The 14,644-nt window shown below is 49.0% G+C and overlaps 2 protein-coding genes across 4 annotated transcripts in view; one reads left to right on the forward strand and one right to left on the reverse strand.

The window, feature by feature from the left end:
- The window catches only part of LOC139102038 (cuticular protein 19), a 171,177-nt gene that overhangs the window by 104,760 nt on the left and 51,773 nt on the right, over window positions 1–14,644 (reverse strand). The gene's annotated exons all lie outside the window — the stretch shown is intronic.
- LOC139101477 (uncharacterized) lies at window positions 999–14,174 on the forward strand. Its single transcript, XM_070654633.1, has 2 exons — window positions 999–1,133; window positions 10,657–14,174. Exons 1-2 carry the CDS (start codon window positions 1,116–1,118, stop codon window positions 12,313–12,315), a joined length of 1,677 nt encoding a protein of 558 aa, XP_070510734.1. The 5' UTR covers window positions 999–1,115; the 3' UTR covers window positions 12,316–14,174.

Below are 14,644 nucleotides of genomic sequence, written 5' to 3' on the forward strand. Positions count from 1 at the left end.
ATGTAGAGACAAAACACACATGCGAGATAAAAAAAAAAAAAGAATTGAACAATTTCCGCGGATTGTGAACACCTGAAAATGAATTCCCCGGCAGCGTTCTGAATGTATCTCGAATATCTGCCCATGTGTATAAATTTTTCTCACGACCCTGTACGATCTAGACTATCGGTCGATCTAAACTTTCGTTTGCCAATTCGCCATGCGCGCTCACACAATGCACGTTATTTACACGCACTCCGTTCTAATTAAGCACCGCAGAACTGAGTACGAATTGATAATGACTTTGCCGGATCTGGAGCGTTATAAAATAATATTATCAATGGAAGAAACATACATACGCACACGTGCGGCTAAAAACCAGTCATGTAACAGCGCAATTCTAACGATGTCAATTTAATTGTAAAAAAAAAAAAATAAATAAAATAAAAAAAGAAAGAAAAATAAAATCTGCTTGTTGTCGTAAACACGCCATCGTGAACTGACAGAGACGTATATCGGGCCGCGGCATAACGTACGGAAGAAACTTTGCTGCATGCCGGATCGTTTTAGAGCGGTAATTAATATGCCAGCGCGTTGGCTCATTTGTGCGGTGAATACCTCGGGGGTATTCTATTATCCTATATGAACCGCCTTTCCATCATCATATCTCAATAGACGCTGACAATCTAATTTGGCATAGGGCATAACGCGCCGGAGCGCGTTGTCTTAGGCGTAGAGAATCGGTTCTCACGACCCTGCCCGATCCGATATTCCCGTACCCCTTTCGGCGATCGAAGTGTCCACCCGCGCGCGTTCCACGCACCTTCGCCAGATTTTGCGTACAACGTATACGCAACTCGGAATAGTATTTCGCCATCGCGGTGGGCCGTGCAGCTGTTTGGCAATGGCCGTGCCAAGCTGGTCCTCACCGGAACCTAATTCGCCGGGTGTCGCGGTGTCGAAGAGGACGTAGCGCTATCCGACGACCGGGTGCCCCCCACTGTAGGCAAAAGCCTCCGTGTAGGTTATAAAGGACCGAGCACAGAACTATACGGCTGCACTCTCTCAGTGAAACTCACGGAGGACCGTTCCTCGACAAGTAGTATCTCCCCCTCCTCGTCAGCAACGCGTGCACCATGAGGATTATACTGCTGGTATGTACTAAGTCATTCGGTTCGTCTTGTTAAATGTGATTTTTATCGGCCCTTTCCCTTGGTGATTTTCTTAAAAATTCTCTTACAAAATATTAACAATTTTTTAATTATTTACACATGTACACACCAGTCCGGAAAAAAAGTTGAAGTAGAAAATAATCTTTTTTTTTTTCCCCCCCAAAATGGTTCTTGTATTCCGTAAGACATTTTATATGTGATACAGCAATAAAATTTAATTTTTAAATACTTCTTAAACTTACATATTACTTTTTATATTAATCGCATTTTATCATTGACAATGTATTTCGTCATGAAAGAACATTAATTGCAATGTCTTGAAAGCAGTTATTATTTTGTAACCTACATCTAATTAACTGTTATTAACGTAGAAAAATTAGTCTTGATGATATATATCGCGGTTTATTGTTGAAATTGGCGCACGTGTGTAAGGGTATTTAGAATTCATAGACTGCGAACGATTAACTACGACGGAAAGTGAATTGTGTCCGCCCACACGGTGTTCCGAGCACGGCCACGGGAATTTTCGCTGAAAGAAATCCCCCGTTTTCTCATCCGTGCGAAAAGCGCGCCGGACGCGCGCGAGGGAGCTGTTCACCTCGAAAATTGCAACAGTTTTCTCGCGAATTAATTGTGCACCGCAAGGCGGTTGTTGACATCCATCCGTTGCCTTAATGAACCCGCACCCGAACGGTTGAGTAATCTTTTGTTGAATGGGAAGCGGCCTCACACATCTCGCGCGTTGAAATCCGCGTTTAAGCGCGTTATCTCGTTACAGTCTGACATTTTTGCGCGGCAACTTGCATTTTTTTTTTTTCTTATGTTTCGAACACGCTCATTACATGCCACGTTGATTGACAGTGAAAGTTGCAGTACATTATATTCCGGTTTGGTATTGTTGTAACTAATCCACGGCCCGGCATTCCTGACCCGAGTCGCACGAGTTCAGTGGACATGACATTTCTTTCTTCATCGGTAAAGCTTTTTTCCTCGCGGCGACACGATACGAATTTTACCGATTACATTTCGCACTTTTACTCTCAATAGCGTGTAACAATCAATTACCGCGCGCGTACGGCTGTAAACAGCCTGGTGTCCGTCAGGTTGTTGTGGGAACGTTTAATAATTGCCGATTTCACTCCGTGCACTTGCAGCACAAGTAATTCGCGAGTCGTGCGAAGAAATGCACCGGGGATCTCGCACGCGGATATCAGCATCGATTTCTCCAATTCCTTTTCCCGCGCAAGGCGACAATTAAACGCTTATTAATAATTCACGAGCGGTTTCTATATCGCGATCGTTTCCCTATCTCCCACGTTTAGCGAAATTAAACCGCGCTCCCAAGATAAGCGGATTCGTTCCGCGGGAGTTAATCGCGCGAAACGCGGACGATCTCTCGCATCCCGCCGAGGAGGAAGCGCGGGATAACTCCGGATGCGTTCGCGAAACGCCTCGAGTCGATACCAAGAAACCGGCGCTGATCGAAGCGATCGGTGGATCTGGAGAAGTTTGCCCGGGGTAGTCCGATTATTGGCACTTTCACCGATTACACAAATATGGGACGTCTGTTTTCGCGAGACTTTTCGTGGCGATACAATGCACAATATTCCCGCAGTGTCGACTTACGTCAATCATGATTCCCCCACGGCGGCGGGTCGTCGATAACGAAGGCAGAAAGCGCTCCTACGCACAAAAGCATTTTTTTCTCTCTCCTCGCCCGTGACGTGAATCGAGAGCACTTCTCGCGGCGCTTGATACCGGCAATCGCGAGAAACCACGTTGGAAACGTCGGTTTCCAATGACGCAGCTCGTCTGTCACGAAGATCAAACGCCAAATCGAGCGGCGCTTTTTCTCCGCTCAATCGGGCTCGCTCGAGCACGAACGGCGTCGATATGCTGCCGCATAAATCGCGCGTGATTCGTAGCGGATGAAAAAAAAGAAAGGAAAAGAAAAGAAGATAAAATAAAAACGACTTATCGCGGCGATCGTTCGCAAGATCGTCGTCGAGAAACCGGAGTTTTCCCGGAGTCAGAACCGACGGTGAAACCTCGGCAACGCCGAATTGCGAAAGCGAGGCTAATATATATAATAGAAGTAAATATCTCTGCCCGCTTTCAGCAACGATTCTTTGGCGATAAACGATCTTCGGGGCGCAAAGGTTTCGTTCTTTTATTGGCCGCGGGTCCTCCGCCGCACATCTTAAAGATATTGAGACACGGTCGGCAACCTCAGCTATTGTGCCGATCACGTCACTTTACTGCCCGCTTTTTACCGTTATTACACAACAGGAAATCGATTATCGCACGCTCCTCAATTATATCGGCTCATCAAACACCCGTCAATTTACGGGCATGCACTTTCGAGGGAAAAATCAGGCGCAATTTCGGGGAATTTATTTTTTTATTACTATTACAGAAACGTAATAATTATTGACGCGTTAAAAAAAAAAATAATAAAAAAAAATATATATACATAAAAAAAAATCGGCGCGAGATTTCAACGTCAAAAAACGATCGTAGCTGCCCCGACTAATTAGCATTCCGAGGCGGGCTTTCCCGTTTTTGCGCGCGCCCGCGGCGGCGGTCTTGCTGGTCTCATTAGGCAGCCAGTTCAGAAGAAAATGTGAGAGCAAGAAATATATCGCAACACACGGGAGGCAGGCAAATCCATAAATTAAGGGCATGCCGATCTTTCGAGCGACTCCGAGCGGTCGCTCCTTACGAAACGCACCGCGCCGTCAGTGTTATAATTACGCCCGGTATTGTGGATGCACTGGCGAACGCATTAACTTTGCCGCATAAGGTCGGCAGGGTAGTTTAGAAATATCGGGTAGATCGTCGGCGTATGCACACACGCGGTACCGCGTGCACCGATGAGGTTGAACTCGCGATGGCGTCCCGCGATAGAGATGAAACCCCCCATTACGGTAATGAGATTGCCCGATTAATTCGACGTTCGTCTTCCGCATAGAAATTCGAGTGGGTGTTACTTCTCCCGCAATTATCCATATTCGACGTTAAATATACTGGTAATCACTTTAATTACTTTCAGCCCGAGTCCATTGTAATAGCGCTCGACGAGTAAAAACGCGTTTATTCACCGGCGAAGACTCCAATTCGTGAAAACCCCGTGACGATTCGCGTAATTATGAAAAAATATCGTTTCCACATCTTCGTCGATAAATTGCGAATAAATTAAAAAATTAGCGTCGTAAAAGACGCGGAAAAATATTGGTACACGTCAAATTGCGTTCTTATTAATCTGCTTTCAACTTTCCCGCGTGGCGGTCTGAAAAAGCGGCCGGCCGAATGACATTCTAATGATAAAGAAAAACGAAAGTTAGAGACCGGCGAGCGCGCGCAAGACCGGCTGGCCGTAAATACAAATCCGCGGCACGGCCCGCGGGGGTTTCCGTTCGGCCGGGCGGAAGAAAGTGAGAGCGAACGGGACTTGACGCAAATAGATTGCGGTTTTCAAAAGACAAGGGCACGACGTGCGCTCGACGCCATACGAAATGAGCCGCCGGTTAGCTCTCGCCGCGCGAAACCACCCGCGAGTTATTCGAGCCTTCGAACGCCTTTTTCCGAGCGCCGCCTTTGTTTAACACGTCGGTGCACCGCGCGTGCACGCCACGTCGCGCACTTTCAAATATTTGTCTCGACCTTACGTGAGAACGATCGCGCGTGCAACCGGGGCGCGAATCGGCGTTCCCGTTCGTTCTCACTTCCGGCGAACGCCAGATTATCGGGGGGAAGCGAAACGAAACGCCCGGATGCTGCGCGCAGCATTCCGAATTCTGCTCTCTCGCGTCAATCGCCGCCCGCGCGAGACATCTCCTCCGCTCGAGAAAGTCATCTTTTCCCGTCACCTTAGAAAGACCGCGCGGGAAAAATAGTCGGCGCCAGATAATGAAAGCCGTCAGGCTGATTCTTTACGCGGCGATCTACATCCTCGTGGCGTCCTCGCCGGGGCCGTTGCACGTAATCGCGACGCCTTACGTGTGACTTTCGCCCGTTGATAAAACGTGGGCGCTGTGCAGTTGCCCCGCACGCTCATTGTTACAACGCCGGTTATCATTGACATCTACACGCTTCTGCGCAAGAAGACGAGATACGCTGGGACAGGTGTCGAAAGTGGTAGAAAAAGACTCGTCTTATTTAAACGTCGGTGTTTCAACAGCGCCGGATTAACATATCTTTCTTTCTCTCTCTCTCTCTCTCTCTCTCTCTCTCTCTCTCTCTCTCTCTCTCTCTCTCTCTCTCTCTCTTTATCGCGGGCGAGCTATTCTTTCGCCGCGACCGGAGACGTGGCTGGAACACAATCTCGTAACTTTCTATCGTCCCGAACACTTCCCTCGCGATTTTTCCGAGACGTGTGCGTAATTTCTCGCAACTCTCGGCGACGCACGTCCGCACCGCCACCGGTGGGCCTTTATTCGCGCGAGCGCGAGACCTCGTGCCACCGCGACCCTCAGAGCCCACCTTTTCTCGAGGCGATCTCAATTCTGGATTGCGTCGATCGGCATTACGTCACGATATAATTACAGAAACGATGGATTATTTGGGTTGCTTTCGTCATTCCGCCTATCCCTGCCGGCGATACTTATACATTCGTTACGATTCGAGACGCTCTGGCTCGCGACGCGGCGGATTATCTACGGTTATTTTATTCGTCCTCGTTACCCGATAATTATCATATTACTGCGACGAGTCCGGCCGTCAACGCTTCGATGATTCCTGAATGCGCGAGAAGAAATTCAATCCGCAAGGTTAAACGCGACCGGCGCCGTACTCGCAATTACACGCCGCTGAGGATTCATTTCTTATCTCAATCATCGCCGACCGTTCCTCGTTGAATGCCGGTCGGACAAGTGGTATAATCGCGCGGCTGAAATTGCATCGATGCGTGTTTTAATCACCGCATTACGGCCAGGAGGACGCGGGTATCGCGTTCCCGGTTGGAATTAACTTACATCTGAGTCAGCATCCCACTTCTATTTTCTATAACTTACGAGTATATGCCGGAAACAAGAATCCACTTTCGCTCTGTTACTTTCCGCGTGCTATTTATCACGCGCGCCGATAAATACTTAAAACAAGGATTCACAGACGTTTCTCATGACGGTTTGTATGCTCGTTGCGTCACGGGTTTTATTAAGAAAGATAGAAAAAGGGAAAAAAAAAAAAAAAAAAAGATAGAATGTATTGATACCTGTGTAAATAGCGTTCAGAATACCCTTCCTGGTGCGCGCAATGCAATTAATCATGTCGGGCTCGAGATAAAGCGGATCTGATACGCTCGTCAGCGGCTCGCTAATTACCGATAATAAACGCTGAGTTCATCGAGAATGAATTCACGAACGCGACGCGCAGCTTCCACCGCTTCCGGAAATCTGGACGAGGAAAGTTGCGGGCGATCCAGTCTGACCTAACTACTTCCTAGCGCGAAACGCGAGAGGAACGTTCAAATCGGCATTCGCGATCGATATTACGTATACGGGTATACGTGTGCATACGGTTGGGTGTGCATACGTACGCGCGCGTGTACGTGTGCGCGTGTAACGAAATCGAGAACGCGGCTGTTGAGGCGCAACCGGTCGTCGTAAGTCATATTTTTCTTTTTCTTTCGAAACCAACGGCGTCACCTTCACCGTGAAAGGAACTACTTGCTATCGTGCCCCTTGACGCCACTCTTGCCGTTATATTTATCTATTTAGCTCGACCGGGAGATCATTGTTACGTTATATGAATATATATATATACAGCGGTGTTTCCCGCAAGCACACTCGCTTTCAACGACTTCCTCAGATTTTTTACGCGAAGCGTATTGGCGTACAAGCGGCACGTTACGAGACCACCGCTAATCGCAGATCGGTAATTGGCTCTCTCGCTTGCATGATTGATCCCACGCGCGGCGAGGTTTCTTTCATTTTCTAAAAACCCACGGTTAGCCGGGTAAAGTGGATATTGCCTATTAATCGTCTCCCGCCATCAAATTGTACGCGGCGTAAAATTGAGCGATTGTGGATCTTGGCGGCAAATAATTATTTTACCGTTACGTAAAATATCGGATGACTATTTCTTTCATGAACTCGTGAGAGTAATTATATATTGTATTGAGAATGAGTCGCGTAAACATTTTTTTTTCTTTTTTTTTAAATCATTCCTCAGAATTATCTAATCTTTTTTCGGACACTTTGATGCTAATTAACTGTTTCCCGTCTCGAGATAAGAGACGGAAAAGGGGGGGGGGGCAAAAACGTCGCGGAAACGATCGAAATCGAAGATACGAGGTGCCGGCGAGCAAGCGAAGCAGGACGTATGCTTATTGAGCGCGGCGAACGCGGATTTGCGCGCAACGATTCTTCCTTTCTCCGGATAGCTTCGCGCGGGGGCTCACTTAGACCGAGGCGTGGTGCGCCGTGGTCGATTGCTCCTAACTGGATCGGGCCACGGACCGAATGTGTCCGTGCCTCTCACTGTATGTGACTGGCATGCCAGAACGTTGATTACAGAGCCCTACCTCGGCGTCACGATTTGCCTCGAACCCGGACCAGATGGAGGAGTCATTAGCCGGTACACGCTGCCAACGGCCCGGACAGTTGCGAGCGCGTACGCCGTGGCCGACGATAATGACGACGTTGCAAGTCTTCTCGACGATTTCGTCGGAGGCGGCCGCGGCGCGGGTCCGATAATCGCGATTCGACTTGTACCCGAAGACCTTTTCTGCTTTCAGAGAGCGCTCGGAAACCGGGTACGCAATTTCGTTTTCCCTCAAACATCGATTAGATAATCAAACGGTTTATCTCGTACCCAAGGGGGAGATCAGGGAGCGTCTGATAGTCCAAAACCCGGAAGAATCGACACGCGAACGGTAGAAGCTTTGAGAGAGATAATAGTCATTCATGACGATGGCGATGGAAAGTCTCTGCCACTCGCAAGGGCCGCAAGAAATTTTGCGCCGAGTCGTTTTTTTTTCTTATATTTCTTTTTTTGAGTCAATGCTTTAATCGATTGGTTCGCGAAAAATGACGAAAATACGAGGGTGAAACACGCAGGATTGCACTGCGGAATGGGTAATCGTTTTATTAAAGCTGGTACTGCACGTTCGCAATCGAATTCGCGACCGCGAGGCTCCGACTGAGCCATCGATTATGAGAGACAACTTTCGCATACTTTTCACGCTTACGACACCCGTTCGTTCCCATTTGTCACAACGGGCCGAATTGAGTCCGGCGGATTTCGTCAGCGGGCAATGCGCGCTGCGTCGAAGGAAGGCGCCGACATTTTATCACCGGGTCGACATGGAAATTAATCGGTGCACGCCCAAGAGAGCACGCCGCGGCCATACCGTATCGCGCGAAAGTTTCAGGACGACGTGCCTGCCTTCTCGTCCCAAGGACGGATCGTGTGCTTAATGCGCAATCATCAAATATTCCCGATCGGGTCATCGCGAAGTCGAGCGAATCGATCTTATCGGTCGGCTCGACCGGGCGCGGAGCCCCCACTTCAAGGAGCAAACGCTGTCGTACGAGATCTCCCTCGTGCATCCGCGTCTGAAATATTTCTCCCTCCGTTTCCCCCACGAACGGCGCTGTTAAAAAGATTTTCAACAAAGATCCCGCTTCACGGCGATAATAAAAAAAAAAAATTTAGAGGCAAGATGCCGATTACGTACGCAATTATTAACAGCATTAATTGACGCGGATTGGAGATACGAATCTAGAATGCCTGAGAAAGTAAAAGGCTCATTAATTCTCCACGCATCATTACATAAAAATGTTCGACTTGCGTCCGTGGCACTTTCGATTGACCCAACCCGTCCACGACGACCAAAGAATAATAGACTTTTTTTTTTTTTTTCTTCGCGTGTCTATCTTTTATATTATTGTATTCAACGAGAGATACACGGCGTTTCCTGTGGGTCGTCACTAGGTGTGGTTAACCGCCGCCTGTCTTTTGTGCCCGCGCGGCTTGCTCTCGACTTGGTTCAAGGAGATCCAGAAGCGGCCCCGGCAACGACGGCGAAACATGCGCGCCGAGTTACGTTACGACGCTCTGAATCTGAATCTCTTTCTCTCTCACGGTAGGCAGCGACGGCCGCGCGCTCCTGCCTCGCCCCGTATTCGGGTCAGCCAAGTAGTAGAAATTACGTAACACGTGTGCGCCAGGGCGGTTCCCACCGACAGCCTTACCGGAAGTCGAGGCCACGTTTTGTCAGAGGGACCGCGTGGTCAGCCTCGCGAGAAAAACGGAACGGCCGAGGAATGCCAAACTGGGAGAGACCGTTTAAACTCTGACTTATGACGCACGCGATGCGATAAGAAAAAAAAGAATCTCCGCGCCGCGTATCTCCGATTTCATTGATTTGGAGAAATATTACGTATTGTTCGTTAAACGCATATATCTTTGTTCGCAGAGTTGGATCGGTACAATAGCGATCGCGCGCTCTGTAAAGTATCCGCGCGGCGATCAGATTCGATTCGCGCGAGATAAGATAGCCGATTAGTAATTCGTAATGGAATTCGCGGCATTCGCGGTCGCAGAAAATTCACGTTCCGGATTTACCGTAACGGACACGGTCGTGGAATCGGAGCAAAACCAGATGCAATCCGGTGCATAGGTTCGAGCCTTTTACGATCACTCGTGTTTCCCGTACTCGACCGAGCATTCGGTCGCGTTCGAGCAAACGATAAGGAATTTTTCGCGCGTACCGCTCGCGCGCGCACGGAACGTTCACTGATCCGCAAAACTCGCTCTCTCCTCGCTCCATCTTCTGCTTCCTATTGACTATAAGCGTACCTCCGCAACGCGGATCCGGCATCGCGCTTGAAAACCAGACTAGGCCCATATTCATTCCGCCTCGAGTGGCTCAAACAATTTTCGATTACGCTTCTCGCGTGACGCGATAACGCCGCGCGCCCACTTCCTCCCTTCGCTGCGAGTGAAAGATCGCGGCCGTCTGACAAGTATCGCAAATTTCTACTTAACGCCGCTGATTTTTTTACTATTACGCAGGTTATTTAGTCGTTTCTCGATGCGCACGAACGCCGACGTTAAATATCAGGATTCTTCCGTTACTTCGCAAATTAATTTTTTCAATTCGATCTTTATATACGTACAATTAAAGAGATATATTTTTCTCGGACAGAGGTGAGAAGTAAAATCTTGCCGGTAAAATAAATGTATGTAAGTATTCCTCTTGAATAAATTGAGAAATTTTACGAAACGGATAATTACGCTTGTTTAGCCTTATCTAGATTTTAGCAGACACATAAAAATTTACAAACCACGATATTTACTGAAGAAACTCTTATCTCGTTTCCCGGTTTCACTTTGCGAAACTTCTCTAAAAATTTCGATCCGACGGGAACACGCTGGCCGCTTTCTTCCGTGCGCACCACGCGTAACGTCGTATCAACACATTAATAATCATATGCCCGTACCAATTGTACAATGTGTGTGCTGTCTGCCATAAATTCTTTTTCTTTTCTTTTATTGTCAGGTGATCCCGGCGTGTCTGTTCGCTTTAACGGAAGCGCGGCGAGTGCAGATCCGGCCTCGCGTAACGGAGCCTCAAGTCTACTACGAGGAAGACAATCAGGCTGCCGAGGACGAGTTCGATAGCGTGGCGGTTTATCAGCCACGCACGCGTGCGCTTCCCTCGCCGCGGTCGAAAGATGCGCTGCACGGATCGAAACCGCCGCCAGTACAAACCATCAGAAATTACAACAAAGTGAACGACGACGGGTCCTTCACCTTCGGCTACGAAGCGGCCGACGGTTCTTTCAAGGAAGAGACTCGCGGCACCGACTGCGTGGTGCGCGGCAAGTACGGCTATATCGATCCGGACGGCAACAAGAGAGAGTTCACCTACGTCTCGGGCAACCCCTGCGATCCAAACGCGCCGAAAGATGAAGAAGAAGAAGAGGAAGAAAAAGAAGAGGAGATCTCCGGGCCGGCAAATTATCCCGTCGTCAGGCCCGTGCCCCGACCTGTGAGGCCGACGTATCAGCCGGCGACCACTCGTGCACCAACCACGATATTCCAGACCGAATATCACCTCGACGACGACGCGAGCCAAGAGCTAACCGAGGACGATCTAAAGCCGCAGCTGCGACCATCAGCCTTCAGAAGACCTTCGAACTTAGTGCAAGTCACACCCTCCACCGCCCTTTACGAATCTTCGCAGTCTCCTACCCCGTCTCTTTTTAGGCTAGCCTCCACTCCCACGGCCCAGTATCAGACGACTGCGACGCCCGTCCTCCGTAGCCAACCCACAGTGACCTCGAGCGTTTATCAGTCGCTCGAGACTACTACTCGCCGACCAGTAACACGCCATCCCAGGCCCCAATCGGTCGCGATAACCCCACGGCCCCATGTCGCCCAAGTAGCCGCGCAGTACGTCTCCCCCAGTAGCACCGAACGTCCCGGCAGTCTGCTCTACACCCCCACGATATCGCCGTTGCGCACCACGACGGCCGCTAGTGCTCCCCATCTCGACTTTGCTGCCGAGCTCGAGCGTTACGTGAATACGATCGGCTCGCACGTTCCCGCCGCCCCCGTTGCGAGGCCCCAGCCCGCCCAACCGTCGCCCCAAACCTCGAGAGTTAAGTTGACCGGTCAGACGTCGGTCACCGCCGCTTCCGCCGCCGCCGAGCCTATCTACCAATCGGAACTCGTGTACGATCCCTCGACCGGTCAGTACAATACCCAACTTTATCAGACATTACCCCAGACAGTAGGTGAGTTTAGCCTCAGTCACAAACTCCAACCATTCGTAGCCCAGCCCCAGTCCCTACTCGGTCTGCAGCAGCTGCAGCAGGCCCAGCGTCCAGTCTATAAGCAGGCCCAGTCGGCGCCGACCCCGACCATAACCCAGCCCCAGGAGGTACTCTACAGGAAGCAGCAAGCGCAGCTGCTCCAGCAATCTCAGCAGCTCTACGCGCAACAACAACGTCGCCAGCAGCAACAGCAGCAGCAGCAGCAGCAGCAGCAGCAGCAACACCAGCAGCAGCAACCACACAGGCTTCAACTGTTGGACGCGCAAAGAGACCACCAGGCGTTTTATTACGTCGCGCCCTTGAAAGCTTCCACCGCCACGTCCCTTTCAGTAGGTCAGATCGATCAGTTTCTCCGAGGTAGCAACCCTAACAACTACTGACGCAACCTGAGTCGCGATTCCTAAGAGATCTCCCCCCGGATCGTCCCGAATCGTCCCCCTCGTCGATATTTATCATTCGGTATTTTGCCTCGGGCGTCCCGCACGAGCCGAATCGCCGAGGCTCTCGTACTGGTCAACGTCAAATTGTCGGCCCGTGCGCGCACAGAGTATTACGTATAAGTATATGCATTATATATATATTATATTAAATATATATTTCACGTGGTGGCGCCGAAGCTAGGATATACGAAAAATATATCGCCGAGAGAACGCGGCATACGCGAACGCTTCGACGCACGCATTGCATATACGCGAGAAATGCCCGTGCGTTTAACATAATCCGCGCGCGACGCGAGAAAGGCGCGCGAATATACATAATTGCGATGAAAAGTATCCCGATAATGAAGGCCGTGGAATTTTTTTCTATTTTTTTTTACCATCGGCGTATTGCACGAAACGCGAACTTTCCAAGAACACATTCTCGAAGATCGTTATTGTGAGCGGAGGTATCTTGCGGTCTTTCCGTAATTTTCATTTTGCAGTAAGTAGAATTTTTCGAATTACCGACGGTACTCTTTCGCGCTTTGATAGTCGCGCCGTAATTGTATATAGCGTTTCGCTTTTCCATTCAATGCGTGTCTCAAAGCGTTTTCGCGTTTGTCCGCTCGTCTCGGCGAACGCGCGAACGATAATACCGTCCATAAAGACGACGCAATCGGAGAAGGTTACAGAGATTAAAGTATGTGATAACGGATGGAGGGTCCGCGCACGTAAATACATATACGATTACAAAGATAGCGTAACTCGTAACAATAACGAGGAGCCGAGCGGCAAGACGTGATACGTGACAAAATTTATATTCTAGATAATCGTCCTCTTTTTATTTCTACTTTTTTTTTTCCCTCCCGCCACAATTTCCCAAGCTGAATAATCCCATCGCAAGTCTCGTTATTTCCGAATGCCTAACAAAAAAGGAATTATTCGAGCGAGCCTCCGCGCCCGCTCCGGTAAAAAACAGCTTGTCGAGACAATGCGCTCTCATTAGGTGCAGCGAAATTTTATTTATTCGCGCGTCGAGTTGACACCGTGCGAGGGTTCCTTCCGTTTCTCAGGCCGATCCCGAGAACACACACAGACACACACGCGCACACCTCCTTTTCTACTCCGGTATATCGTGCGCATTTATGAGGCACGTTAGAGAGTGAAAGCCAACGACCTGACGCAATACTCACGCACGCATGTACGATGTATTACCGCGGCAATTTCTCGCGGGTCCCTAACGCCGCGCCGTCGCAAGGTATCCACAGGAGTATCCGCGATACAAACAGAATATACTCCGTCCCCGCGGCCGCGAACCTTTTATGCACGACCCCGTAAAAGCATGAACCGTGTAATAATACTCGGCTCGATTACAAAACGTCGATTCGGTGCAAACGTCGAGTCGCATGAAAGGCGAGTGAAACGCGATCAAGCAGAAGGGGATAATTAAGTCGAATCAAAAACCCCGTCGGTGTTTCGAGATACTTTCGATTAGGCATACAATGTTGCACATCCATACTATTATGTCATAGAATGCACGGGACGCATCCGTGACATAATAGTTGTAGTGATATAACGTCGCGGTTGATTGTTTCTTCATTGCCGCTCGCCTTAATCTTTTCCGAGGTTCTTCCCCGAAAGTCTTACCGCGCGTATAGTGCTAAGGCGTAAATTGTATATTGTTAGATTTTATATTTTTCAAATTAAACGCTAATTGAAAGGTATAACGAAATATAAAATCTAATAGAAGTGTTTTAAATGTTCAACGTAATTTAAAGTTACTATGTAAATCTCTATTTTTATTAAATAATATATATATATTTTTTTTTCTTTAATTAAATAATAATGATTGTTCGTAACAATCACGACAAAAGCTTCCATTAACTTAATACTTCGTAGCGTTTCTAATATTTCTCGAATGTGTCAGGGCGTCGAAATTTCCCAGGCTCGTCTGCACTTCGAGTTCCGCGTGGCGAGCATTGCTCGCGTTTTAACCGTGCAATAACTCCGATATTCGATACGCGAGCGTCGGTAGGAAGTGTACACGGCCTTTTGCAACGTAGAAATTTTGCAAGCTTGCCCGCGAGTAGGGTTCACTGCGAGTCGACCGTCGGGGAAACTGCAATACATTCTTATCGGCGTAGCCGGGTTTGTAGGGACAACATTCTATTCGCGCCGCGGCCGTCGAGGACTTTCTATTTGCATTCTCTGTGTCACAAGTGTGAGAGAATCGATTCGAGGTTTAATGCGTTCCGCGACTCGGCACCGTTCGGTCCGCGGAAACGCGCGT

Source organism: Cardiocondyla obscurior, linkage group LG04 (assembly GCF_019399895.1).
Source record: "Cardiocondyla obscurior isolate alpha-2009 linkage group LG04, Cobs3.1, whole genome shotgun sequence".
Taxonomy (NCBI): Eukaryota; Metazoa; Arthropoda; class Insecta; order Hymenoptera; family Formicidae; genus Cardiocondyla; species Cardiocondyla obscurior.